Below are 24,699 nucleotides of genomic sequence, written 5' to 3'. Positions count from 1 at the left end.
CACTGTAATAAAGTGTTCCCTTCCTTCAGTTTCAAATTTGCTGCTGTTTGATTTCATGGAATGATACCCTTTTTCTGAGTTAAAAGCGAAAGGAAATAAAAGACATGTATTACCCTTCTCTCTATCTTGTCTCCTACTAAAAAAGCAGCTCAGTCTCCTCTTACAGCTCATTTCCAGACCTTTCTCCCTTTTCTGTTTTTTTTTTTCTCTCTGAACCCTTTTGCTCCATCTGTCTTGGAAAACAGAGTGGAAACCTGAAGATTACACCTTAAAGTAGGAGCCTTAACAGATCTACAGAGTGAATTGGGTATTTTCATTGTTTCATTCTGTTCCTTATGGTTGGGACTCTCCATTTGCTTTTTAGACTTCTGTCTTGGCAGCGTATTTCTCTTGAGCTGCTCAGGTCTCATAGAAGGGTTCAGTCACTGTAGATTTCAGTGAGGTGTGTTTGAGGAATTTCATCCAGTAAGTTTTGCCTTTTTGACGATAATTAAGATGGTGGCGTTCAAAGGGAGGAAAAGAATAGCAAAAATCTCAGGTTATTCACCATAAATTTTAATTGTCCTCCTATCCCCATCCACGTAGCTGTGTTAGTGCCTCCAGTATTCCTCATGTTTAATAAAATTTGGTCCTTTCATGCTTGTTCTCCCTGTCCAGTACTGAGCAAACATTGCATGTGGAGTCCTCTTGATACCACAGGAAGGAACTGTTGTCATTCATGCCTGCAAGGCCTGGGTGTGCAGCCCCAAAATCGTGCTCTAGCTGCTTGCAGCCCTATCCTATTGCAGCATGTAACTTGTAGCTGTACCGCTTCTGGCACTGCTCAATAGTTTGTTCATTTGCATGACTGCATCCTGAGATAGCTGCTAAATTTATAAAAACGGTTTGAGAGAAGACGGCTTGGAACAAGAGAACGTGCTTCATCAGTGATGACATTAGCTCCTCAAGAAGTTGCCTTAGAGATGGCCCCAGAATTTTTTGGCTTCATAAATGTGTGCCTTTGGGTAGGCAGGATAAGCAGAGACTGTGGTAGCACCTTCTGAAGGTCTTCAAAGATAGGAGAAGGGATGATGAAGTGGCCTTACTGGTGTCACCTTGAGACCACCTGTTTTAGTGTCTTGTCCTGAACAGGGCCCATGCCAGGTACTTCAGATGAGATGGTAAGAAATGCCTTAGCAGATCTCCAGGCTGTAGCCTGCACTCCTCTACTACTTCTTCCAAAGCTTCATAGCTACAGAATAGCTTGTTCTGAAAGATGAGTTTTGTAATAAATATGACTTGTTACCCAGAGAGATGGCCAAGCTGTCCTCTAATTTTGCAGTATTTTTCCCCTTATAATGTCAATGAAAAAATCTTCTCTTTTGCCAATTTTCTATTAATTTGTATTCTTCCCTTGCAGTTTTAATGAATGTCCGTTTTCTTGCTCCATGAAATGAGAACACTTTGCTTAGCCATCCCTCTGCCCAAACTACTGTGGATGTGCATGCATCTTCTGTCTGTCTCCGTAGGAGTTCAGATGAGTTTTCAGAGGCCCAAATCTTCCCAGTGCCAGCCTCTGAACCATCTCCAGCTCTCCCTGATGCGACAGCAGACGGTGCAGCCCATGCTGGGCTCAGCCTGCCCTGTTGCTGTAGATATGACACGACTATAGCTGTTTCTGTGTTACTCTCAATCCCATTCCTTATGACCTGTGGAACCTCGTTGCCTTCTTCCCTTGCAATTGAACATTGAGCTGAGCACTCCCTCAGGCTGCCCACAGGGTTATTGGTCCCTTAACCACGCTGGTGCAGACAGTGCACGTCTCTGCAGTCCGTGTAGGCCTCTTCCCCCATAACATGTATTGCTTTGTGTCTGTTGTGTGAATGCAGAACTGTTTGTCCTTGTGCCGTCTCTCTGGCCTGCATGGATTTTTCTGAGGTTCCTCGTGGCTGTTTTGGGGTCTGCCCATTTTAAGGCTACGTGGCACAGGACCGCTCCGCTGCCTGCTGCTGGCATACCCTCTCAGCACCTTGCCTTTCCCATTTTACCCTTGCCCGCTGCTCAGCCATGCTCCAGCTTTGCCCAGATGTGCTGGTGGAGAGGTGACTGAGCAGGAAACCTTCCCTTCCCTTGCACAGCATGGCTCGGAGCAGCAGCTCGTTTGGAGGAGGACAGGGAGGTGTCAGGGCCTCACATGGCCTTGAAATAGCAGAGCTGGCACCAAAGCAGCGTGGTCCGTGCCATTCCCACCCCCTCACCGCACCGTGCTGAGGGACAGCCCTGTCCTGGTGGTGCTGGGGAGGTTCCCCAAGGCGGCCTCTCTGGGTTAGGGGCCACAGGGGCTGAGGGCAGTGGGTGGCAGTCTCCCACGACATTCCCTTGTCCTGCCCTCTCTCCACAGGTTATGCCACTCTCCAGGTTTGCTGGGTGCCTGCCGGTGAAAGAGAAGGGTTGATATTTTGCCCAGGCCCTTAGGTCCTGAACCAAAATGGCAGCTGGAGAGTCCCCTCCCGTAGGAGAAGTCTTCATCGACCTGCAGCAGGTGAGGTGGGAATCCAGCGGCAGCGGTGCCGTGTCTGCCCCGGGAACCGCGCTCCTGTCAGGCTGTGTGCGGGACCTGCGTCCTGGCAGCCTGCTGCAGCAGCACAAAGCCTCCGCTCACTGGGGCTGTGTTGGCTCCAAGCCTGCCCTGAGGCTGCCTACAAGGCCAGGTCTGCTCTCCTGTGGTCAAGAAGGCCAGAGGTTGCCTTCGGATGCTGTTGGGTGGAGTAGGCGAGTGGCAGGAGCCTCTGGGAGCGCACGGTGCCTGCAGCTCCAGAGATGGTCTCCATGAGGCCCTGCTTGCACAGGAGGAGCTGGGCAGCTTGCAGTTAGACTCTCCCCATTTTGACCACGCCTGGGACACCCGTGCTGAGGTGGACAGCGAAGCGGCCTCATCCCCACGTACACAGATATGTCCGAGGTACAGACCTGAGAGCGCTGTAGCTGGCACCACTCACCCATGGGCCCTGCCTCCATCCCACTCCCCAGCTCTTTTTTATTCTTGCCTCTCCCTCTCACACCTCCTTCATTACCCAGGCCCCACCATAGCCGCGGGGGCTGGTGGTGCTGGGGCACAGCTGGGGACAGCTGGGGGACGTGGGGGGAGGCAGAACGCGGCCCAGGCCGCTTCGCTCCCTCTTTCCGCCCAGCACAGACAGATTTGTCACAGTTGGGCCTCCTCCTGTTTCCATGGAAACACGGGAGTCCACAACAGCTCAGCACTGGCATTTCGGCTCTATTGACGGAAAATTTTACCAGCTGCAGCTGCTCAGGAGGCAGAAAGGACAGGAGTCACCTGGCGGTGCTCTTCTCAGAGCATCTCTACCAGCAAAAGGCAGAGGAGTGCCCACAGCCTGAAATGTGAGGCTTTTCAGGCACAAAAGCCTGAAGAAGGCATGCTAAAGGAAACACGGGAGCCCTGGGATTGCAGGAGAGGTGGGGGATGTACAGGGTGGTCAGTGCCCCAAGGGCAGCTCACCAGAGCAGTAAGAGCAGCTTTAAAAGCTGCCTCACCAGAGCAGGGATGCTGTTTCCCAGAGAGAAACCTCAAGAGGGAGGGCTGTCAGACTGAGCAAAGGGAAGGCCGGAGGGTAGCAGTAAGGTGTGAGGAAAGAGAAATTCCAGCTGAAAGAAAGCTACGCATCTCGGCTGGTAGCTCGGAGGCTTGCTGATCTGTTCTGACTTTTGACTCTCAGTGGAGCTGTGCCCATGAATGAGTAACTGTTCCCCAGCCCTGTGGTGTGACGCCCACTGCTCTTCAGCAAGCTCAACCCCATTTGCAGGACATGAGGACCCAGAGGACTGTAGAAGTCTGCAGTGTTTGATTGTTATCTGGTGATTTCTGTGCAGGGCAGAGATCACGCAGAGAAAGCCTCTCCTGGTGCCGAGGACGATGAGGACTTGGATAAGACTTTGTCAGTCGAGAGATTTGGGGACCTGATAAGCAAGTCAGCATCAAGCAATCTGGAGAAGCAGAGACGCAGCTACAGTGAGAGAGATTTTGAATGTACGTAGGTCTGAACCGTTGTACCCACTTCCACCCTCACTGCTAACCCTTGCTCAGCCCCACGTGCTCTGCAGCCTTGTGCTGGGGTCCCTGCAGACCCTTCCTCCCTTCAGAGCAATCCCTGAGTGCTACACCCAGTGCCCACTGCCTCATCCCAGTCTGCTCCCGACCAGTGTCCCCTGTCCCTGGAGGCAGAGCTACTGCCCAGCCCAGGTGACAGCATAGCCCAGGCCTGGGTGCTCGCTCACCTCCCCACCCAGTCTCAGGGACCTCTGCAGCCACTTCCGCCAAACTCAAGTTTCCAGTCTGAAACTATTTTTCTTCCATATGGCTGCAAAGAAACATCCAAACATGGCTAGAAGCCAGGCTGTCCTCCCCAATCTGAAAGCAGATGGCTCCAGTCAGACATGCCTGTGTATTTCTAAATAGCAACCATGAAACCATCAGGTTTATCTGCTCAAAGAAAGGACTGAAAAATAAAAACGGAGTGTTTAAAATGCTGTAGCCACCTCCCCTGAAATCCTCTGATCAGCACATTTATTCCACTGATCACCCTTCCATGAAGATGGCAACAGTCAAAGTCACTTTGGCTGTAAAATGAGAGTGTGCCCACAAGAGCCGCCATAAGCTATTGCCTGGTGTAGACTGGTTGCATTAGCTAGTAGTAACAGTAATGGGCAGGAAGAGGAGTACCCCAGCCAGCAGGCTGTTTGTGTGGAAGATGAGTAGCAATGGTTGGGTCATTTTCCCAGTCTCTGGCTCTCCACAATCAGATGCTGCTTATTTTACAACTCAGCTGTGATAGGATGCAACCTCAGGAACATTTTGTCCTCAGTACATCACCAGGCTGGTTTCTGCTTGGCCACTCCTTTCCAATTGGTGCTGTAGAAGTTTGCTAGTAGAAGTCTACTACTATAATGCACCCCAGCTGCTACTTTCTGCTTGTGCCATTTCTCTACAGAGGCTACATTAAAACAGCACTTTCCACCTAAGCACACAGTCACCCGCACACATGGCTGCAAGGTGCTGATAGCTTTGCTGCGGGTTGAATACCTGTACTGTGCTGGTGGGACTTACCTGCTCTGGAGCTCTGCCTGTGTGCACAGCTGTGCGAATTGGCTCAGAGTACACAGATGATCTGCTTGAGCATGCATGGCAGAAGCTTCTTGGAAAATTTGCCTACAGGCTTGTACAGTTTTGCTTTGGTTTTGTTTTTTTCTCGATAGAAGTATCCTCTCTTTGTCAGAATCAAGCTTGTTTTCCTTTGAGATCCTGGTGTATCCCGGTTATTTAGAACTTTGTCAAACCTGGTTATTGGAAATTTTATGCAATTTGTATTCATGAAATGGGAAGATCTGGTTAGGTCATTAGACATCGGAAGATATTCTGCGAGCCCATAGAAGTGGTTCTCTGGGTTTAGAAATGTTTCCTGCCACATTCAAAGCCCGGAATTACTAACATGGTCCGAAATGCAGACATTTCTGTCTTGGGCTTATACAATCAATCCAGGAGTGAATGGGCTGTGTCTTCAGCAGCAGCTTCGTGCTGTAGGAGCAACACATGCACAGTTGGGGCCTTCCTTGCTTCTTGTTACATTAGAAATTAATGCCTGCCCTACCCATGGCAGGCAGAGCAGTGCTAAGGGAGTGCAGTAGCAGGACAGGAGCGCCTTTATGCCAAAACCTACTAGTGAAAAGGGTACATCTAAAGGGTATATTTAAGTCAAAGAACTAAAGAACTCTTTGGAAGAAAAAGAGTTTGTAAAGAGACCAAACTCTTCCCATTTTGCATGTATGGCCATTCCCAATCTCTTCTAATCTTGCCACGAGGCTCTCCTGCTGAACCAAGGGGGTGTGTGAAATATTCCGTCTGTTCCCAAGGGGGGAAACAAGGGAGAAAAGACTTGAGAAACCAAAGGAAAGGAAACATGACACCAGAACAATGAACCTGCCTGGCTCTCCCAGGGAGAAGGTTACAGCTTCCATTGAAAACGTCCTTTGAAGGTAGTTTTCACTATAAACAGATTTTGCTGCCATGTCACAGGAAAGCTGGGAAGGAACCAAATCAAAACAGACTGGAAACAATTCCTCAGGAAGAGCTGCTGAGCAAAGCCCCCTTGCAAAGCGGCTGGTGCCCCCGTGATTTCAGCTGCTCCGGGTGCAGCCCCAGGGTCTGTGCATCCTGCAGGCTGTCTATGGGAGGCTTTGTGCCTGCAGATAGACCAGGCAGAAATGGCTTTCTATTTCTTGCAGGGAGGTGCTGAGCTTACCCTGCTCCCTGCATGGTGCATTATCATTGTTTTTGAGTGATGGCTCAGAAATGCCATTAATTTCTTCTCGCTGTGTAATTCCCACGACACCCAGGTCAACCCTGTATGAATTTCTCTTTGTAGATTAGTTTGACGAAAAGTCCTTCTGCCCTGTTTTTTACCCTGGTTTATAAAGAGAACCTCCTAACTGAACCTGCATTTCAGGGGCTGGTAGGCACAAGGCCCCCCCGAACCTGGGACACGGATTTATGTCGCATCTGCACTAAAAGACTTGGTCTGTAATTCCTGTCAAAGCCTGCGAGTAAAATAAGGCACATCTGTTTAAACTGAACTAAAGAACACTATGCAGGAAAGAGATGTTTGTAAATGGCCCAAACTCTGCTTATTTGATAACGTGAGAAGTGTTTCCCCATGTTTAGGAAGGGGGTAGTGTCTCTGGCAGGTCACTGCAGCTCTGCCTAGCCGTGTGAATGGCTTTCAGCAGCCCTGGGGGAGTCCTGCCTTGCCCAGGGTGGTGAAGCTGGGTTGGGGTGGTTTGGCACTGCATGAGGGCTGCCTCCATGGCCACCCCGGGCTGGATGCATCAGCCTGCCACATCACTGAAAGAGCTTTGCTATGTCCCTGCGGGCTGGTGGCTCTCCTTGCCCTTCCTGGCCCTTGATCTCCAGACCATGCTGTTTCCTGGAGGGGCGTCTGGCAGGTTCCTCCCAGCCTCTTCCTGCCCCTGACTCTCTTTTTCTCTCTCAGTCCACCGCCAAACCTCGCACCACATCCATCATCTCCTTTCCACTCACCTCCCTTCTGCCCTCAAGTACCAAAAGAGGCCCCCCCGTGCCAGCAGGAGAAAGAAAAGGAGAAAGAAAAAGAAGAAAACCTCAGTACCCCCCTCAGAGGTCACCCCCACCATCCAGGAAGTGGACGAGGAAGGGGGAGAAGAGGAGGAAGAAGAGGAGGAAGAGGAGGAAGAAGGAGAGTCTGAGGCAGAGGAGGCCCAGGAGAAAGAGGTCTCTGCAGAGTCTGAGGGCGAAGCTCGTGGGAAGGACACGTCCCCTAAGCTGGAGCCCCCAAGCAAACCAAAGGCAAGGCTAGGGCATCCCTGCCTGGGTGGGTGTGGGAGGCTGGGGGACATGGAGGGCAGGTCAATAAAGGGTGTGTGGTCAAGGGAGCGAGCTGTTTGAGTGGAAGAGTTTGTAGAGGAGAGCCTCAAAGCTGTGGGATATCGTGGGAAGAGTGGTGCTGTCCCTGCCTAGCAGAGATGGGCACCAGGGGACAATGACAGGTAAGCCATTGCCCAGGGTGGATGCTGGGGAGGGTGTGCATGGCCATTTTGGGGGTGTAAGATGTGGGGGAAGATCAGTGTGTCTGTTCCCGGGGTGTATCAGATGGGGGGGCTTAATATGGCCAGTCCCAGGGTGTGTGGGGCACGTGGGGGACGTTGGAGTGGCCTTTACTAGTCTGTGGGGACGCGGGGAGGATCTGTGTGCCAAGGACTGTGCCAAGGGCTGCCTGGCCTGGCTCGTGCTCTCAGGGCTGTCGTCTCTGCAGTTCACCATCGGCAGCGATGAGGATGAGTCTGGCAGCGCTCTGGCCCCAGCGCAGTTCCACGTGGAGGAGGAGTGTGGCGTCCTGTCCCCCGTGCCATGCTTCACTGACCTGCAGCCGGACAAGAGCTCTGCTTCCCTCCCCAGGTAGGAGAGCGGCTGCTGAGCTGCTGCCACCCTCCAGTCTGGGGGGTCACTGCCCTGCCCTGCCCCTGGGGTAGCACGGGGAGGTGTGTGGCTGTGCCCAGCCTCCGCTCTCCTGCTGAACCAGAGGGGCCCCATGGCTCAGTGGCTGCAGCAACAGTGCTGCTCCCCAGCAGGATGGTCGCTTCCTGGGACCCCCTTGGGCCCGTGGGATCCCCAGGATGTGGGTTTAGGGGCACTGGACTGTGCATGTGGAGTATTCTTCCTCCCAGTTAGCTCATGCTGACCTGCAAGCTGGGAAACTGAGTTGAGGACCATCAGGTCCTCATCCCCTGCGAAGAAGCAGAGCCTGTTGCCACCCCCCTATTTGCTACCATCAGTCTCTTTGCTCCCTACAGCCTCCCTGGGCCTCGGGAACGTCTGTCCCGAGGGTGGGAGAAGCGCAAGCCCTGGGGCCAGGTGGCAAGTGGACAACGAGTTACCTACGACCTGAAGGAGAGAATGTGCATCGGCAGCATGACCACGCTGGAGAGCGCAGCATACCAGCGTGTCCCCACAGATGAGGCTGAGGCCCAGATGCTGGCATCTGCTGACTTGGACGGCATGAAAAGTGAGGCTCTGTGGTACTATAGTGCGCGTGTTCCTTGCATCTCTCTGCTTTGCCCTCTTCCCTAACAGCTCCAGGCATGGTCATCAGCCTTCCCCAAGGACCTGGTCCTCATCTCCCTGTTCCTCAGCCCCTGCTTTTCTAGCTCTGACTCCTCTCTATCAGTTTTGGGAGCACCCTGAGCACCAGTCCCCATGTTTCCATGTGAGCCCAGCACCTCTCCTCCCACCCAAGCCACAGGTGCCGGCCCTCCTCCACCCACCCCGCTGCCCTCTCCGTTTCAGGGCTCCCTGTGCTTCCCTGAGACCCAGCTCTCTCCTTCCCTGACACACTTTCCCAGTTACCAGCCCTCTGTGTGCCACGCCAGCTCTCACACGGCAGGCACCCGATGTGAGGAGCCTCCCCTCTCCTCCGCGCTGCTCGCCGAGAGGCAGCTGCCCCTTCCGAAGCGCCTCCGAGGGGACTGCCCCCGTGCGCGAGTGAGGGCAGACAGGAGAGACGTCATGGAAATGCACGCTCCGGGCCTGAGGACATGGAGAATTCAATAGGTTGCTCTGCAGGCTGGAGAGGGAGGGAGACACCAGAGGGGAGTGAGGGAGAGAAGCGGAGCTGCGTGCGGAGCCGGGCTGTCCCTGGGCCACGGGCAGCGCGTCCCCGGGCATCCAGCGAGAGGCCCCGCGGCAGAGCGAGGATCCCGCTCCCAAGGAGCCAGTGGGGCAGCCCCCACAGGAACATCCCTGGGGGGAACCGTCCTTTCCAGGACCTCCTGAGTCGCCAGGGGCTGCAGCAGCCAGCACCTTCATGCCCTGTGCCCAGGGGAGCGAGGCACCGGGGCTGGCCCCAGGGCTCCGGTGAAGCCCTCCCGGGGCAGCTTGCTTTCTGCACTTCAGCCTGGCTACCCCGGCCCCTCCTCTGAAGGTGAGTGGCTCATGGCGCCTGACCCCTGACCTTCGCAAGGACAAAATGACAACCCTTCAGGAGGGAGAGGAGGCAGCGAGGGAATCGGAAGGGGGCAGCAGCCCTGAGGTAGCAATGAGTACCTGCATTCGCAACTCGCTCGGCTATGAAGACTTTGATGAATTTGCCTTCAATTTTGAAGACTATGATTTATGGGAGGCCATCAGAAACCATCTGGGCTACCCAGGCGGGGAGCCCACCTGTAAGTACCAGAGCAGTGACCCCCGGTTGCAGCTGTAGATCAGAGCCCTGATCTAAGTATCCCTCACCCTGTATTTGCTGTCTGCTGCCCCCTCTGTGTCAGGTTTGTCTCCTAGTTTAGAGAAGGGATTGTCTGCCCCGCTGCATGCAACCCTGTGCCTGGGGATGCTGGAGGAGCTGTCTGTGTGTCTGTCTGAGGTCCGTACAGATCCATTTCGTAGTGTTGAGGTGCTTCCCTGTGTGTGTCTTGCTCAAGTAGTTCTGGAGGCAGCTGCATCTTTAGTTTGTGCTTATCGGGATGTAGCCTATGCTGTGGCCAGAGGAAAAGCTGCTGCTCCAAGGCATGTATAAGAACAGAGAAATTTTCCTTCCATCTGTGGCATAGAGTGACAATGAGCTGTTGCTCTTTGCTGGAATTTGAGCTGGGCCACAGATCCGACAGAAGCAGTAGGTATCAGATTCTCAGCTCTGCACTGAGGAGGACATAAACTAGTCCCTGTGTCTGCAGGCTTGAGTGTTGTTTGTGAAATCAGCTAATGGCAGGCTGGCTGGGGTGCCTGGAAAGGGGAAAAGAGGAAGGAAGTGAGAGCGAGAAAAGCAGGGAAGGAGAGAACAGGAATCCCTAGAGCAAAGAGCACCTTTCTATTCTCTGCATCTGTTTCCTTACCCGTGCAGCCCTTGTGAAAAACTGGCTCTCTGAGCCATCCCAGGGACTGCACAGGAACTGGAGCCTCCCTCCCACCTTTCTTCTCCTTTCTTTTCTCAGCAGGCGGTGGTCACTCACAGTTAAAAGATGGCTTTGCATGTCACCTTGGGAGTGACACTATTCATAGTCGTAGCTCTGTGGCAGCTGCCCAAATGTCCTCGTCTAGATAGTGTTCTGATTTTTCAAGGCATTGTACAAGCACGCAAGGGAAGGTGACGTGGCCCCAGAACTAGCTCGCTTGCAGGCTTTGCAAGCAGGAGTGAGGAGGCAGAGTGCAACACAGACTCAGGAGGCTTGGTTCAGTTTCTGGCTCTGCCACAGCATGCCAGTATGATCTTAGGCAAAACATTTAACTCGCCATTCCTCCCAGTCCCAGCATCATTTTCTCTGTTTCAGCTAGTCCATCCTTATAAACCATGCAGCCTCTGGGGAGGAAACGTCTGGCTGTGTGCTTGTACAGGGACCAGCAAGTGGGGATTTGCTTCTGGCTAGGTCTGATACTTGTTACTGTAAAGTCACAGACAATTTAATAGGAGCAAAGTTCAAAACAAACCTGGAGCAAATTGTCACTGTCAGCTGTCCCAGGCCGAGCAACCTATGCATTAAAAGTGTGAGAAATTGCCCCAGTTTCACCCAAGAAACGATGGCGGCTCTTGGGAAGGTGGAAGGGGCAGATTGCTTCTAGAAGGTGTGATATGCATCACTTATGAAGGGGGGATATTTGGCTTGCTAGCAGTTAACACATTCATTGATTGCTACAGCTAATGCTGCAGGTGCTTGAAATAGGATGTACTGTCCAGTCAACTCTTAATTATTTCTGCACAATAAATCCACACTGTGAATTAATCCCGCAGAGATACGGCAGAGACAGAGACGGCAGAGACAACAGTGTCAGGTCTGTACAGAGGCAGCTAATGTCCAGCTAGTGCCGCGTGCTCAGCTACTTGCTACATGGCAGTAGCTCTTCCAGGATCATCTTCAATCGAGGAGGAATAGATTCTGCAGAGCAGAGTCCTTTTTGGACCTGAGCCGGTCTCTTTATACTCCTTTTAGTGACTGGAGCATGGGGACGCTATGCAGGGACACCTGGGTGGTAACAAGGATTAGCTGGGGTCCAGCTGGCTCTGTTATCTTGAACTCAGCACCATCCAGGACAGACTAGCGTTCTGTGCCAAGCCATCCAGGGATTCTGTATTGCATTTCCCTAGTATCTGCTTTATTCATGTTTTTCCACTATGCAGTGCATGCTGACATCTGAATGATGGAGAAGTGACAGGTCTTCAGTCTGCTATTTCTGCCTTGGTTGGTCTGTGTGAGGTAAAAAAGTACATCCTGTCTTGGCTGAGTGTGTGTGCAAACAGCAGCCAGGAAAGTTGTCTTGCTCCTGCTCTCTGTGTTGGGTCCACAGAGCTCATTCTTAGTCCCAGCCCCCATTCAGGACTGCTGGTACGCCTCTTGTCACAGCCTCCAGAGATGCGCGGCAGGTTGCAGGTTTGTTCTTTCTCTGATGCTAGCTGGTAACTGAAGCACAGAGAGCTTGCATCTTCTTAGCTCCTCTCGTGTCTTACCTTCCTTTTCACAGTGACACAGGTATTCTGTAGACGCAACAGGCGTGGCCCAGTCTCATCCTCACATACTTGTGTGTGTGTCTGCACAGGTATGTCCTGTCTCTGCCTTCACCTTCCCGCTTACACATGCTCTGCTGCATGTCTGCACACACTTGGCCGTATAGTTGTAATACACATCCCACATGCGTGTACATACTTTGGGGCTGGTGGTGTTTGTGTGTCTCTATATATTCATATTTACTCACAAGCTTACTGTCCCACTCCAGCTAAAACTGGGAAAGCTGTGGCAAGGGCAACAGCTGTTTCCAGAAGCCAGCACAGGGCTTTTTATGTGTTGATATATGTGACTTTTTATATGTTGAGTAGCATTTTGTTTAGTCTAACTTTAAATATTCCAAGAGATAGGGTTTCAACCTCTTCTTCCTAGAGGTGATGCTATAGCTTACCATTGAGGCAAATAGGAAATGTTCACCCTTGCTGTGATGCTGGGCTAGCAAGTTGCTCTCTAGTACTGATACAACTACTCTGACGCCTCGTTCTGGTCTTTCTGCTTGTGGATGGAGGGTAAAGAAAGGAGGAAAGTGGGAGCTAACACATGGGTTGAAGGCATTCTGCTGAGTTGGACTGGCTAGGACTGATTCTGGAAGAAGACTTTAACCAGTGGAAAGTAACATTTGTCATCTTCAGATTTATCTGGAGGAAAAGATACTTGGTCAGCCCGAGAAATCTGACTGATGGAAGCCAACGTGGCAAGATGATCTTCTGGAAGAGACTGTGGGAGAAGCTGTGTGGGAGGGTGACACACCAGGCTGTTGTAGTGGAGCCACCGTAGGAATCATGCTCCATAAACTGTCCTCAGACACTGTCACTGTCTCGTGCTCTGCTCATGGGGAGCTAGTGGAGGTAGCTATGGCAAGAGCTGTACTTGGTGAGAGGAAGCTGCCCTGGGGAATTTGGCTTCAAGCAAGAAGGGAAGAGGTATTCTCTAGGAACATCACCCTTGGATGTCAGTCCAAGATTGTATCCTGAGTAAGGACCCCAGGCTTCAGGCTCCCACTTGAACTTGACATTCATTTGGGGGAAGTGGCTGCGGAGCATGCAGGAACTGCGAAATCTATACAAAAGTCTGAGGAAGCCCCCCACACACAGCTCCCACAAACGTTTGTATCAGCGGGCGGTTATTGGCTCCTATTGACATTGCAGTGCAGTAAGTGGAGCAGGGAGGAGTCCAGCTGACAGCAGGACTTGCATCAGCAGGGCAGCCAGTGGGTGAAAATCCCCTGAGGCTCACTATTGATTCATTTTATATTTAATTTAGCAACCCAGATTTCCAAGAAGCAAAGCCACGTTAGGCCTGGCCTGGTGCTGGGCTGTTTCTTTCCATGCCATAGATGCACAGATATCTTCCTGCAACGTCAAGGAGAGCACGAGGCCTTCAAGCCCAATGCTTTTCACTACCTCTCATGCCCAGAGAGCTCACGGTCTGTATGTGCTGAGGAAGATACACGTGCTCTCTCTTGCCCAGGTGCTGTTTCTCTGGCATTGCAGATGGGGCTGGCCAGGTCTTGGTGAGCGCTGGCTAGCTAATAGCACTGCTGTACTTTGGTGGTGGGTCTGTAAATGCAGCCTCTCTGGAGGCTTCAGGAGGCTGTGATTCAGCCAGCCAAGCCCTGTAACACAGACCTTTCAAGGGGCACTGCAGCACCACCATGGATCGTCTAGAAACGGTGATAGCTGGAGTTAGTTGCACAGCCTACATGCCAGTCCCAGGTCTGCTCTGTTACACTGCAGTCTTACCACACAATTAAATAAAATGGCCATTGATATTTCCATGCGTCTCCCAGACCAGCAGCTAAATATCCTTCCCTTTCACTGCTTGCTGAGCTTCCCTTTATGCTTGCTGAGCACCAAGCCTTTCTCCAGGGGGAGAAGTGAGCCCCAGGCAGCTGCCTGCCGGTGCTGTTGGGGTGCAGAGCTGTGCGGGCAAGGCTTCAGACTGCTTTTTGTTGGGGCAGTATGGGGAGGGTTCGCCCAGCACTCGTTCAGATACCGTGAATAAGCTTTTGCAGTGAAGCTTCAGCATACGCGCAGCCTGGGAGGAAACCTCCTTCGGAAGGCATTAGCTCTTAGACATCAGGAACAGCTAGAAGTAGGCAGGTGAGACAGGAAAGATCTTCAAAGGTCTGGAGGGTGATGGTGAGTGCTCCAGCTGCCAGGGCTTTGCTAGTGTAATCTAATGGGAGAAGGGTGGGCTGGGATGTGGTTCTGTGCCAAACAGTGTGTTTCCACTAGACACACCGGTGGTCTTTTCTCCTTTCCCTTGCGTTCAGGCCACCGTTTTGAAGATAACCCTGGTGTGAGGAGGCATCTGATGAAGAAACCGTCTCGGAGCCAGATCACCAGGACAAGCAAAAAATTAGCATCAACCCCATCTGTCAAGAAAAAGAAGAAGAAGAAGAAGTTGGATAGAAAGCCTCATGAGGTATCCATGTGCTGTCCTCCCACACTTGTTCAGAAGCCATAAATCAGGATGAGAAACAGGCATTTTATAAAGTGATAAATGTGGTTTCAATATAATTAATTTTTTACATGGCCTTGGGAGTGACATTTCAAGCTCTTATCCATTGTCATGAGGGCTGAACAAGTACTTTTTCAACAGAAGTTGAGATTTCTCTGAAATCACAGAGCTTCAACTTTAGGAAAGACATGTAAAAAAAGCCAGAGAAATGATAGTGCTGGTTTGGAAGTCGGCAGCACAGTGATTTCACCACCTCTGGTAAGAAAGTTAATATAGGAAACCTGGGGGGAAACTTATTCTAGCCAAGAAGCAGGCAAAGGAAAAAGATGTTTGTTTTGGTAGAGAGGGATCCAGGTTTGCCTCTTTCTCTCTTCTCTGCCTGTGTCATCTAAATTGAAGCTTTCTGCTGCTCCATGTGCTGATGGAAGCTCCTGCCCTGCTGCCAGTGATATTTGTCCTGTCTGTTTCTGTTCACCAGCCCTCTGGTTAACTAAGGCAGGTTTACCCAGGCATTACTATAGACCAAGTAGCGCACTGAGGACAAAGCTGAGGCTTTCCACATACGGCTCATAGAACTCTCTGCATCAGGGGAAGTCTCACATCTTTGCTGTAATTCCTGCTAGGTTTTTGTGGAGCTGAACGAGCTGGTGGTGGATAAGAACCAGGAGATGCACTGGAGGGAGACAGCCCGCTGGATCAAGTTTGAGGAGGATGTGGAGGAGGATACAGCAAGGTGGGGGAAACCCCACGTGGCTTCACTGTCCTTCCGCAGCCTGCTGGAGCTCAGGAAGACAATTGCCCATGGTGAGTCAGGAACTGCTTTGTGCCACCAGCCAGGGTTTGTGTATTGCTCAGGGACAGGCTGTGCTGGGCAGCTTCTGTTGCTGTTTGGCCACTTACTGAAGACATGCCAGCAGTGTCTCTGTCCCTGCTCCTTGTAGGGTGTGGGGAGACAGACAGTCCTGCACCCCATTTTCCAGGGTAGCCCGAGGATGTCCATGTTGGTTCCTTGCTCTGCTTTACTGCTCTCAGGCACGTGACAGCTGTGACACCCAGCTGTGTCTGGGCTGGAGATCTTTTGTGTGAGAAGGCAAGGCCTGTCAGGGTGGATGAGAGGGAGCTACAGAGCTTCCAGTCCTTCTGGGCCTGGGTAATTCACTGAAGGGAGACACTTTCTCCCTGGAGAGCAGAGAGAGATCCCCGTGGGATGAGAGTCTGGAGTCAGAGCCCATGCAGTCTGCTGCACACGTACATCTCACTGAGTGGGATGTCTTGCTGTTTGTATATTGACATGGTGTTTGTGCTATTTTAGTGAGAAGTGCTCACATCCCACAGGTGATGGGGTGGCAAGTTTTTCTGAAAGCTCTCAGCATGCCAAGACAGAAGCTTGTGGTTTCTCTTGGGACAAAGGTTTACATGGAGGACGTGGGACACTTGGGCTTGGGGCATTTTTCAGCTGAGAGCATTAAAATCTGTGCCCCAAACAAAGCCTGGCTCCTGGTGTCCCCACAAACACACGTTTATCAAGAGCACAGACCAAAATTGCGCTGGAGAAAGGCTTCCCAGCAGTTGGCTGGTCTGAGGCCCCTGCCCTGTGTGCGGGCACCGAGACTGGCTGCAGAGGGGAAGCAAGAAGGGCTGAGAGGTGCCTCCAGTGGGAGGAGGGCCTGGTGCTGGTGGGGCTGTTGTGGGATTGCTGTGTCCCCAGAGCACGTGTGCAGCAGGGAGTGCTGCACACTAGGAGCAGGGCTCTTCCCCTCCTGCTGGCAGGCGCCGTCCTTCTTGACCTGGAGCAGACCACACTGCCTGGCATCGCTCACCTCATGGTGGAGACCATGATCATCTCTGACCAGATCAGAGCGGAGGACCGAGCCAACGTGCTGCGTGCCCTGCTGCTCAAGCACAGGTGGGTGAGACACAGACGAGGGCTGCGGAAGGCTCAAGGCTTATCTGCAAGCCCCAGGCAGCAAGGGAGGCTGGCAAGGATCTGGCTGTACCTCAGACAGCTGGATCACTGCCATGGTGGGGCAGGTGGTGGGATAGGGCAGGGAGACCATCTAGAGCAAGAAAATGAGGCTGTGCCACTCCATCCCCCAGCCATCCAAATGATGAGAAAGAGGGCTTCTTTCCAAGGAACCACTCCAGCTCCAGCATGAACTCCATTGTGGGGAACCACCACCACAACCACACCACGGACACCTGCGTGCCCCTCATGGGGGAGGAGCGCATAGAGATGGCTGACCCCAAGGCCCACGAGACCGAGTGCAAAGAGGTAAGAGCGATGTGAGGGGTTACCACTCTTTTCCAAACACACCCTAAGGTCACCCTTTGGCCTGTGATGGCACACAGCAACTCTTGATGCCCACTTCTGGGCTCCGTCATGGGAGGCCTCATCATTGCAAGGGCTGAGCTCCCCTAGATCACCTGGAGTGCTGGAAATCAGGTCACTGCGTTATGATTTTGGGACCTAATTATAGCCTCACGCTGCATGTGAATGTCTGCTGGAGCTTGCGATGGCAGCAACAGCCCTGGTGTTTGCAGGATGACCTTTCACTGCAAGGATGCCTTACTAGTGTAGGGAAACCAAGGCACAAGGGCACAGTACTTACTTGTTCGTATTCTCCCCTGGCAGAAAAACCTACATCTCCATAACTCTGAGGGGCACCGTAAATACCTGAAGCTGATGGAGAAGATTCCTGAAGATGCAGAGGCCACAGTGGTCCTCGTGGGTAAGAGGCAACAAGTGGACTCCCCTGACACCGAAAGAGACCAGTTCAGATCCTGGTCTGGGCCCAGCTGTGGGTGTTCTCCCTCCTGAGGTGTATTTGGACATCTAGTACATGTTCCCAAAGTTTAAGTGAGAAGGGAGCCTTGTACACTCTCTTCTGTAGAGATAATGCACATTTTGTTTGTCAGTAGTAAATGTAAAGGGTGACTGGGTAGTTTTTTCTAAAATTAAGAAGTACTGAACATGAAGAGGTTGATAGACACTGCTGTTGGGGACTGGTGCCCAGCTTAGAGGAGAAAGTTTAGCCACCTCACCAAAACATCCCATTTTGCAGCTCAGAAGTGGATAAACGGTGCCCAAGGGACTGATTGCCAGCACTGCTGTAGGGCCTTGTGTTGTTCTCTGACCATTGCTGCCCCCAGCCTGGTTAACCCATTACACCTTGCCAGCACCTAGGTCCTGCCCCTGGCTAGTTTTGGTTGTTGGCTGTATGTGCCAAGGAGCTTGGAGTTTTTGGGAGCAGGGCCCAGCAGCTGGCAAGGCCTCTGGTATCTGCCATGTCACTGCCTAGAGATATTTCTCTATACAATTGAGGGCTGTGGGCAGGCAGCCTCGAGCATCAGTGCGTTTAGTGCCTTCTGGCCACAAGAGAAGTCCTCTTCAGCACTTTGCTGGCATTAACATCTGAGCAAACAGAACTATGCTACGAGCAAAGTAAATGTCATTGCCTGTCTAGGAGATAGAAAACTTGGGCAAAGAGATTTGGCCGCTTAACCAAGCTGATGCTAAACCATGATGAGACCAGATCCATTTGATAAATGCACTTTGAATACTCAGATAACTACACACAGGTCATTTCTGTATCTTGGGATTCTCACGGCTGTTGAGATGGCCCAGATTTGCAAGTCTAACACAGAACACAGCTCTTTGCTGGACACAGATGGCAGAAAGATCAGTAATAATGCCAGAGAAATAAAAGTACTCAATAAACATTTGTGTTCAGTATCAGAAGGAAGCGGCTGGTATGCTGGAGGATGCGGGACTGCTTCCCAATCTGTTAGGTACTGAGAAGGCTGCCAAACACATTCATGAGATGCGGACATCGTCAAACAAACTGTAATTTGTACCTATGAGTCTTTAGAGAACTGGCTCATTTTTCATCCGAAAAAGGTTTAGGAATGCAGGGAACACACGAGAAAAACAGAATAAAGCTAACGGTGTCAGTGCTCAAGAAACAAAGTACAGTGATCCAGTACCTATAGGTTGTTTAACCTGACGTCCCTCTCGGCCAAAATAATGGCAGAGCTAATATGGGATTCAATTAATAAAGAGCTAAAGGATAAGAATGTAATTATTGCCAAGCAGTGAGGTTTATGGGAAATAGGTCATGTCAAGCAAACCTGATTTCATTCTTTGATGAAATTAGAAGTTTGTGTGATAAAACTAACTGCCAACATGTAAGAGGTTTCCTTCCATAAGGCAGCGGCTTAGTGGAAAACAACCTTCTGATTTAAAATCAGCCCCTTATAATGTAAGTAGAGCCCATGTGTAAGAGATTGAGAATGTGCTAAATGGGAGAGCTAAAAAGAGTAAGTAGCATTGCTGGGGAACAATCAGTGAACAAGGGACTTTGAGCAGTCCTCAGCATGAAGCTTGGTGTCCTCTCAGTGGTCTGGAAACAAGTACGGGACTGCAGGGCTCGTGGGAACTTCCTACATTGCTGTTTCCAGTGTTGAAGGCAGCCCAGTACAGCTCACCCCAATGATTAACTATGCTCAAAACATTGCCTCCCGGTAGGTTGTGTGCAGTTCCTGGAGCAGCCAACTATGGCCTTTGTCCGACTAAATGAGGCCGTCTTCCTGGAATCTGTCTTGGAGGTCCCAATCCCTGTCAGATTCATCTTTGTGCTGCTGGGACCGAGCCAGGCCAACATGGATTACCATGAAATTGGCCGGTCGATCTCCACCCTCATGTCTGACAAGGTGAGGAGCTGACCAGCGGCAACGCTGACACAATGCAAGGGAGCTTCAGTGGTTCCTCAGAAGTCAGTCCTGGGACAGGAGTGCTGCTGAGATGCTGTGCAAAGGCCCAGGTGGGAAAGACAGGCCTGAGCAGCTAGCATTTTTAAGAGCAGCCTGGCTAAACCAAGGTAGGATGCTCCAGTACAGAGGGAAGAGTAGGGTAGATGTTCGGCTGGGACAGAGCGTGCTAGGCTGGGAGGTGAAGAAAGGGGGGTGTACATAAAAGCAGGAGCAAAGGGCTGCCCAAGGTTAGAAGAGTTGTGTTCAGTTTACATTTCACAAACAGAGGAGGGGAGGCTGAGTGGTGTATGTGACCATGACATCTGGCCCAGGCGACACTGAAAAGAAGGCCTAGCAAGTGCCTGGGAACTGTTCATCAAGAGTTTTGCCAAAGCTTTCTAAGTCCCATGGCTGCAGCGTCCATGCAGAGGAGCACATCGATGCAGGAGAGATGAGGAGGCGGAAAGGTTTTTCTGCCAGGCACAGACACGGCTGGAAGTTCCCCATCTGGCTAGATGGCAGGAAACTGAAATTTATTATCCTGGTAAGGAATTAAAGACAAAGAAAAGATAATCTGAGCATCTGCTGCATACATCCAAGACAGGAGAATCAGAGGTTCACACGGTCTTTCTGGCTGGTGCCATGCAACTTTAAGCAAATAACAAACTGCCTTTCCTGGCATCAGTGCAGACCTCTCCCTGGAAGGGGGACTGAAAGGTCCACTCAGAGCAGGTGGGTTGTGGGCAACAAGGGCCCCCAGCTGAAAAATCCTTCCCCAGGAGTCAGCTGAGACCATGCTTAGAGCCAGAAGAGGTGAGCTGCCATATTCCGGCTTCAATGCCGTGTTTGTAGGCTGATCTCCTCATATGAGCCCTGCTGCTCTGTTGCTGGAGCAGGGGAGTCAGCTGCTGCAGCTGAGGCTGGCCGTAGCAAGGTTACTTGGTAGCTGGCGCCGTGAAGAGAGAACGGTATCATTTACAGCTGGAAGCTGTGGCTCCAGGGAGTCTGTGTACTGCAGAGACCTTAGCTGTCGCCTACCTGCTTTACAGACAGGCTGCTCACTTGTCCATCTCCTTCTAGCCCTTTCACTGCAGCGATATTCAGGAGGCAATGCAGCACTTCTGCCCAGTTGCCAGCCAGCTCCCCTACTACCTGTAGTAGTGCTGTCCCCTCATGGTCTCCTCAGAGACCTTCCTTGTCATCTCGTCCTTGCTGTCAGGAGCATCTCCATTTTTTTCTGCCTGGTTTCACCTGCACAGCTTCCCTCATGCTGTAGACTCCCATTTTGCCTTCCTCTCCCATATTTTGTATCTTTATGTCAAAGTCTCCCAAGAGTCTCTTATGCTTGCTCCTCGCTTACATGTCTCACACTCTGCTTCTTGGTTCATACTTTATCTGCAGTATGTTAGGACTCCACCAGCTTATCCCTCAAAACCAATCCAGGTTCAGACTAAAAGGACCTCTATCTGTTGCGTAGTCCTAATTTTGAGCTGCAGGGACAGGGGACACCTGAAGTCTTTCATCTCTGTGGTGTGGGGCTTCTGAAATATTATTGAGCTGGGCTCTGCACTGGAGCCCTGCAGGACTAAGAGATGGCACGCAGAGCTTGTAAGGAGGAGGATTTGGCCCAATACAGCAAGTGGTCTGGAGTAAACACTGTCACAGGCTGGCAAAGTAAAGCAGCTAAGCTAGGGAAAGAGGCACCAGGATAGCTGGGAAGTGCAGGTCTGATGTTGTTTGATGGAGAGGTCACAGGAGGGGAGCCCTGTGGTCCGGTGGAACACGTAGCTACCAGAGATGGGCTAGAGCAGTGGGGCCTGGGGGGGGGGAAAGCAAGGAGGTCACTGAGACAGTTTTATAGGGAAGGGAGGATATATAGGGAAGTGGCATTAGGTGAAGAAGCGGTGGGAGAACGTATTCAGGAGTGTGGGTCACAGAGTGGCAGTAGTGAAACAATAGTGGGTGGAGGGACTGGGATGTTACTGAAGGGTCACAGCAAGCATTGTGATTCCAGTCTGTAGATAGCTGAGTGCAGTCTTGGTCTAAGCCTTCTCCCTTTCTTCTTTTCTCTGCTCCCTCAGCACTTCCATGAGGCTGCATACATGGCAGATGACCGTCAAGACCTCCTCAACGCAATCAATGAGTTCTTGGACTGCAGCATTGTCATCCCCCCGTCAGAGGTGGAGGGGAAAGACTTGCTCAAATCCATTGCCACCTTCCAGAAGTTGCTGCTAAGGAAGAGGAAGGAGAGGGAGCAGAAGTCCATGAAAGAGGGGGATGTCCAGGAAGCCAAAGGTCTCTCCACTCAAATTTGGGCAAAAGAGTTTGTGCCTAGTGCCCTCCGTGCCCCAGTGGGCCCTCCCCTCACAGAGCCTGGCAGAGGGGTGAGCGGGGCCTGGCTCCAGCAGTGGGCAGCATTGGTGGGGGGCAGCAGAGAGGGGGGCCAAGGGGAGGCAGGATAGTGGCTGGGGCAGCTGGAGGCGGTGGGATGTGCAGTCCTGGGGGGCCCACCAGGTTAGCACTGCAGGAGAAAGGTCTCCATGGGGCAGCCCAAGGGTGGCCCTGAATTCCCTCGCTCAAGCCCTGCCCTCCATGCACCTCCAGAGCTGTGTGAAGTGAAAGCTGAGGAAGAGGAGGAGGAAGCTGAGGACGACCCTTTGAAGCGGACTGGAATATTTTTTGGAGGTCTGGTTCGGGACATAAAGCGCAGGTACCCCAAATACCTCAGTGACATCAGAGACGCCTTGCACAGCCAGTGTCTCGCGGCCGTTCTCTTCATCTACTTTGCTGCTCTCTCTCCTGCCATCACCTTCGGGGGACTCCTAGGTAATGGGCCTGCTTTCTGGTCTGCTCTTTGCACGCTGGAACACTGGCTGTGTCTGTGTGATGCTGTGCTGGGGTGGGCTTCGGTGCCGCTTGCTGAGGGAGCGCAGCGGTGCTGCGCTGTGGCCGCTGCCTTGTCCCCTTGCTGCTGCTCAGCCTCTCCAGCCTCGGCTCACTGCCCCTCTCTGAGCGCTCTCCAGGCAGGCTGTGCTGTTCCAGCCAGAGGAGCCCAGGGCTGGAGGCAGGCACTGGGAGCCATCACCCAAGGCTCCCTGGTCTCCGTCTGCATTCCCTGCCCAGCGCAGGGGACCTCTGACTGGTGGGACAGGGACCTGCCTCCCCTGCGTGGAGTCTACAGACTACCTGTCTATGGAGACAGCGCCTGTGTCTGTCTGTAACACTTACATGCTGTTCTCTTTCCCAGGAGAGAAAACTGAGGGTCTCATGGGGGTCTCCGAGCTGATAATCTCCACCTCGGTTTTAGGGATCCTCTTCTCCCTGCTTGGAGCCCAGCCACTCCTGGTCATTGGCTTCTCAGGGCCTCTGCTGGTGTTTGAAGAAGCTTTTTACAAGGTACTTGTGAAGCAGTGCCCATGCTTGGCACCCGTTCGCTCTGCCCATGCGCTGCAGAGGGCAGCCAGCATTTCTCAGCTCTCCCAAGGGACTGTGTTACTGTGGACACCCTGCTTCCTACCAGGCTGTCCTCAGTTCAGCTGGGGCTGGCCTTATCTATGCTGACCCTTTCCAGGTCACACTGCTGGGATTTCTGTCTCCTGTTGCTGTATCCCGTGGGCTGACCCTGTTGAGGTGTGACAATGGTGACAGCACTCCTTTACCTGCTGACTGCAAGGGAGGCTTTGTCCCCCAGCCCTGTGCTGCAGCCCAGTGGGCACTTGTAGCTGCTTCCTAAAATACTGCTCCACAGTACTTCCTTGTTCTTGAGGCTTCCTCTGAAGACAGTTTCACAACTGTTATCCGTACCCAGATTTCCTTGTATAGGAACCCAAAAACATTCAGTGTGTCACCCATTTTGGAAGTCCCATGCACGTTACTCCTGCCTCTGAGGATGAGCCCAAGGGTGCATGCAGTGATACCTTGGCCAGACAGGATGGACATGTGTTTTTTTCTCAAGTAGCTTGATCTCTTCACTGTTAAAGCATGCTTGTGTCACCTTACCTCCAAACAGTGGGTTTAATCCTTCTTTTTTTCTGGCTGCTGACATGTCTGGGTGTATAAAGCATGTTTTTTCCTACAGCTAGGTTTTCATCTTGGGGTGTCAAGAGTTTGGAGCTGGTGATGCCATTGTGTGGTGGGGATTTCTCTTCTGTTCTGTAACCTCACTTTCCATTGACTGGTTTTGCTTTGCCCAGTCATGGTGTACAAAGGTGTACCTCTGTACACCTGCTTGGGGTGACCTGGCTGGTGTTAATGAAAGGTCTGCAGCTTTACCTGTGATTCCAGCCTTGAATTTGCCATCTCTGTGTTGGTTGCCTGTGGAGATGAGGATGCCTTTTTCCAGGAGAGTCTGTGATCTTAATGGGGAGGAGATGAGGGAGGCAGCCTGAGGAGGTGTGAGTAACTCGTTGCCCTTTCCATTTCAGTTCTGCCAGACACAAGGCATTGAGTATCTGACAGGCAGAGTCTGGATTGGTTTGTGGCTCATCGTCTTCATCTTCATTATCGTGGCAGCTGAGGGAAGCTTCTTGGTGCGCTACATCTCGCCCTTCACCCAGGAAATCTTTGCTTTCCTCATCTCCCTCATCTTCATCTACGAGACCTTCTACAAACTGTACAAGGTGAACTTTCCCCGGGGAGATGGGCTGCCATGTCTCTCGGGCCCCCATTTGGGCACCTTCTACATGCCCGTCCCCAACAGCGACAGTGTCCCCTGCCCCTTCTTGTTGTGACAGTGCCTGCTGCTTCTCTCACCTGCCCAGGTGTTTGCAGAACATCCTCTGCTGAAGTTTTACCCACCAAATGTGCAGAGCAGCCTGAATGCCAGCATGCTTTCTGCGGATGCGATGTCACTGGGAATCAGGATGCAGCCCAACACTGCTCTCCTCTCCCTCATCCTCATGCTGGGCACCTTCTTCATTGCCTTCTTCATGCGCAAGTTCAAGAACAGCCGTTTCTTAGGAGGAAAGGTGAGAGGTTTGTGGGACCCAGACGTTAGGGATAAGGGACGTGCCAAACAAATAATGCTTCTTGCTGCAGCCTTTTGTTCTTCAGAGTGATTGCTTGTTGAAAGTTTGAATGAACATGACCACAGTACTCTGTCCCCTTTGTGTCTTATCCAGCCCTGTATGATCACAACTGCACCCTGGAGTGTTGCTTTACTCCATGTGATGCTGGTGCTGTTAGGGGCCGTCCGACAAAGAAACACCAACAGTCCTTTAAATACCATGCAGAAGGGATGGTAGCATGACCTAGGCTGTGGGTGAGAGCTGGCTGTTGATGGTATCTGCACTGTCCTGCTCCAGTGAGCTTTTCTGAAAAGTCCCGTGGGCCTAGGGAAAGCTCCTTTGGCTGGATACAAGTCCGTTAAACTAGAATGTAGGAGGAAACTTACAATTTTTTCCCTTTTCACAT

At 51.9% G+C, this 24,699-nt stretch overlaps 1 protein-coding gene across 3 annotated transcripts in view; it reads left to right on the top strand.

Annotated features, from left to right (window-relative positions):
- The window catches only part of SLC4A3 (solute carrier family 4 member 3), a 34,194-nt gene that overhangs the window by 2,914 nt on the left and 6,581 nt on the right, over positions 1-24,699 (top strand). For 2 of the 3 annotated variants that reach the window (XM_080601180.1, XM_080601181.1), the window contains exons 2-17: positions 2,381-2,521; positions 3,871-4,027; positions 7,044-7,375; positions 7,842-7,984; positions 8,380-8,591; positions 14,351-14,502; positions 15,162-15,342; positions 16,309-16,444; positions 16,636-16,810; positions 17,171-17,267; positions 19,064-19,248; positions 21,369-21,582; positions 21,892-22,113; positions 22,535-22,683; positions 23,712-23,906; positions 24,048-24,254. In XM_080601180.1, coding sequence (XP_080457306.1) covers positions 2,468-2,521; positions 3,871-4,027; positions 7,044-7,375; positions 7,842-7,984; positions 8,380-8,591; positions 14,351-14,502; positions 15,162-15,342; positions 16,309-16,444; positions 16,636-16,810; positions 17,171-17,267; positions 19,064-19,248; positions 21,369-21,582; positions 21,892-22,113; positions 22,535-22,683; positions 23,712-23,906; positions 24,048-24,254 — 2,811 coding nt within the window. In that variant the 5' untranslated portion in view covers positions 2,381-2,467. The other variant, XM_080601182.1, reaches the window with a different exon arrangement.

The sequence above is a fragment of the Anser brachyrhynchus genome (assembly GCF_964034855.1).
Source record: "Anser brachyrhynchus genome assembly, chromosome: 7".
Classification (NCBI taxonomy): Eukaryota; Metazoa; Chordata; class Aves; order Anseriformes; family Anatidae; genus Anser; species Anser brachyrhynchus.
The sequence above is the reverse complement of the archived record's forward strand: the minus strand, read 5'-3'. Positions and strand labels throughout refer to the sequence as shown.